Source organism: Theropithecus gelada, chromosome 18, assembly GCF_003255815.1.
Source record: "Theropithecus gelada isolate Dixy chromosome 18, Tgel_1.0, whole genome shotgun sequence".
Lineage (NCBI taxonomy): Eukaryota > Metazoa > Chordata > Mammalia > Primates > Cercopithecidae > Theropithecus > Theropithecus gelada.
Genome location: NC_037686.1, coordinates 53,105,549 through 53,108,311, shown reverse-complemented (window position 1 = coordinate 53,108,311; position 2,763 = coordinate 53,105,549). Strand labels below are relative to the sequence as shown.

Sequence of the window (2,763 nt, the reverse complement as noted above, 5' to 3'; positions counted from 1 at the left end):
GAAATTCAGGCTCTCTTATCCGGCTTGCTTCTCAACTTCAGACTTCAGGAGCTTGTGCCTCTGAATCTGTGTCGCCCTGCAATTTGTGTCCCTGAAACAATCCTGTCTCACAGACTCCCACTGCATTAGGATTGGTCAGAAGGAAGCAGAGGAGGAGCCACTGTGAACATGTTTTTTTTTTCTCTCCACACATCATAAAAATCAGCAGCTGGCACCTACAGCCCCTCACACTCAAAGCAATGCTCAGGCTGGAAACAGAAGCTTCCGCGAGGCAGCCGATGTGAGCATGTGCGCACAGATTCGTCTCCCAATGGCATGGTAGCTTCTAGGAAAATTGTTTTGAACAGACTTGAATGCATAAGACTGAAGTCAAAGCAGAAGTGAGAACAAAAAAGCAAAGAGCAGACTCTTTCAACTGAGAATGAATACTTTGAAGCCCAAGATTTTCAAGTGATAATGATCAGAGTCGTACCTAAAAGAGACTAAAAACTCCATGTCACGCTCTGGACTTGTGACATTTACTCACAGCAGGCATGGCAATTTTAGCCTCACAACTTTCAGACAGATAAAGACTTGGAGGAAATAACTGAGACGACTCCCTGACCCAGGAGGCTAAATCAATTCAGGGGGACACTGGAATTCTCCTGCCAGCATGGTGAACTCCACCCACCGTGGGATGCACGCTTCTCTGCACCTCTGGAACCGCAGCAGCCACAGACTGCACAGCAATGCCAGTGAGTCCCTTGGAAAAGGCTACTCTGATGGAGGGTGCTATGAGCAACTTTTTGTCTCTCCTGAGGTGTTTGTGACACTGGGTGTCATCAGCTTGTTGGAGAATATCTTAGTGATTGTGGCAATAGCCAAGAACAAGAATCTGCATTCACCCATGTACTTTTTCATCTGCAGCCTGGCTGTGGCTGATATGCTGGTGAGCGTTTCAAATGGATCAGAAACCATTGTCATCACCCTATTAAACAGTACAGATACGGACACACAGAGTTTCACAGTGAACATTGATAATGTCATTGATTCAGTGATCTGTAGCTCCTTGCTTGCATCCATTTGCAGCCTGCTTTCAATTGCAGTGGACAGGTACTTTACTATCTTCTATGCTCTTCAGTACCATAACATTATGACAGTTAAGCGGGTTGGGATCATCATAAGTTGTATCTGGGCAGCTTGCACGGTTTCAGGCATTTTGTTCATCATTTACTCAGATAGTAGTGCTGTCATCATCTGCCTCATCACCATGTTCTTCACCATGTTGGCTCTCATGGCTTCTCTCTATGTCCACATGTTCCTGATGGCCAGGCTTCACATTAAGAGGATTGCTGTCCTCCCCGGCACTGGTGCCATCCGCCAAGGCGCCAATATGAAGGGAGCGATTACTTTGACCATCCTGATTGGTGTCTTTGTTGTCTGCTGGGCCCCATTCTTCCTCCACTTAATATTCTACATCTCTTGTCCTCAGAATCCATATTGTGTGTGCTTCATGTCTCACTTTAACTTGTATCTCATACTGATCATGTGTAATTCAGTCATCGATCCTCTGATTTATGCACTCCGGAGTCAAGAACTGAGGAAAACTTTCAAAGAGATCATCTGTTGCTATCCCCTGGGAGGCCTATGTGACTTGTCTAGCAGATATTAAAGGGGGACAGAGCACACAATATAGGAACATGCATAAGACACATTTTCACTCTTACCCTACCTGAATATTGTACTTCTGCAACAGCTTTCTCTTCTGTGTAGGGTACTGGTTGAGAATATCCATTGTGTAAATTTAAGCTTATAATTTTTAATGAGAAAAAATGCCCAGTCTCTGTATTATTTCCAATGTCATGCTACTTTTTTGGCCATAAAATATGAATCTATGTTATAGGTTGTAGACATTATGGATTTACAAAAAGAAAAGTCCTTATTAAAAGCTTTACAATGTCTCTTTCGTGTTATTCATAAGCATTGGACACTTTGTGTGCTTTAGTAACATAGAAATCAGAGCCTCATTAAATATATTCTAATAAATTTGTTATTATATTACACTACCCACCATTGAAATGTAGAGAGTTCATTCTAGCAGTTAAGTGAAAATATTTAAAGAACAGATGCATAATCATTTCAAAAAATATCATCACTGAAATTTCAAGTAATTTAATTAAAGGTTTGTTCATCCTCCCTGTGCAGAAGTAGAAATGAAGCTCCTCTAGAGAGAAAAACAGGTGCTGAGAAAAGAGAGATGCTGAATCAGAGAACTATGTGTGCTTCTCAGACACAGAAAGATTCATCTCCCTTAGCAAACAGCCTGATATTTCACACGGGCAATTCAGTTTGGGGTGGGTGGGAAAAGGCAGCTATGGAGATGAAAGTGTCCTGGAAAACCTAAGTTGCCAAGTCAAGGAAAATTTTCTGTTACCAAATTATTCATAAACAACATTAATAAAACAGAGAATGGGGTATTTATGCCCCCTTTAACCAAGGATTCAGGGTCTGCTGAAGTGTCCAGAAAAGGTAGTATTGTACTGAGAGATTTAGCTTCCTGTTTCTAGAGAAGTACAGGACTGACATCGAATTCTTTCTCATTTCACATGAAAATGACTTACTGTTTACTTATTGCTTGTTTTTTGAGCTGGGGTACAAATGTTGATTATCAAGGATTTTAAACTTCAAAACCAAATTCATAGACAAGTGTTTCCCAGCAATATTTGTAAATATCTAAAATAAGAGTACCTGTGATGCTGGTACATTTTAATCAGAAAGGGAGGC

At 41.3% G+C, this 2,763-nt stretch overlaps 1 protein-coding gene across 1 annotated transcript; it reads left to right on the top strand.

Moving 5' to 3' along the window:
- The first annotated feature begins 209 nt into the window (after nucleotides 1–209).
- On the top strand, nucleotides 210–1,665 carry MC4R (melanocortin 4 receptor). Its single transcript, XM_025365526.1, has one exon. It carries the CDS (start codon nucleotides 653–655, stop codon nucleotides 1,649–1,651), a length of 999 nt encoding a protein of 332 aa, XP_025221311.1. The 5' UTR covers nucleotides 210–652; the 3' UTR covers nucleotides 1,652–1,665.
- Nucleotides 1,666–2,763: the final 1,098 nt, after the last annotated feature.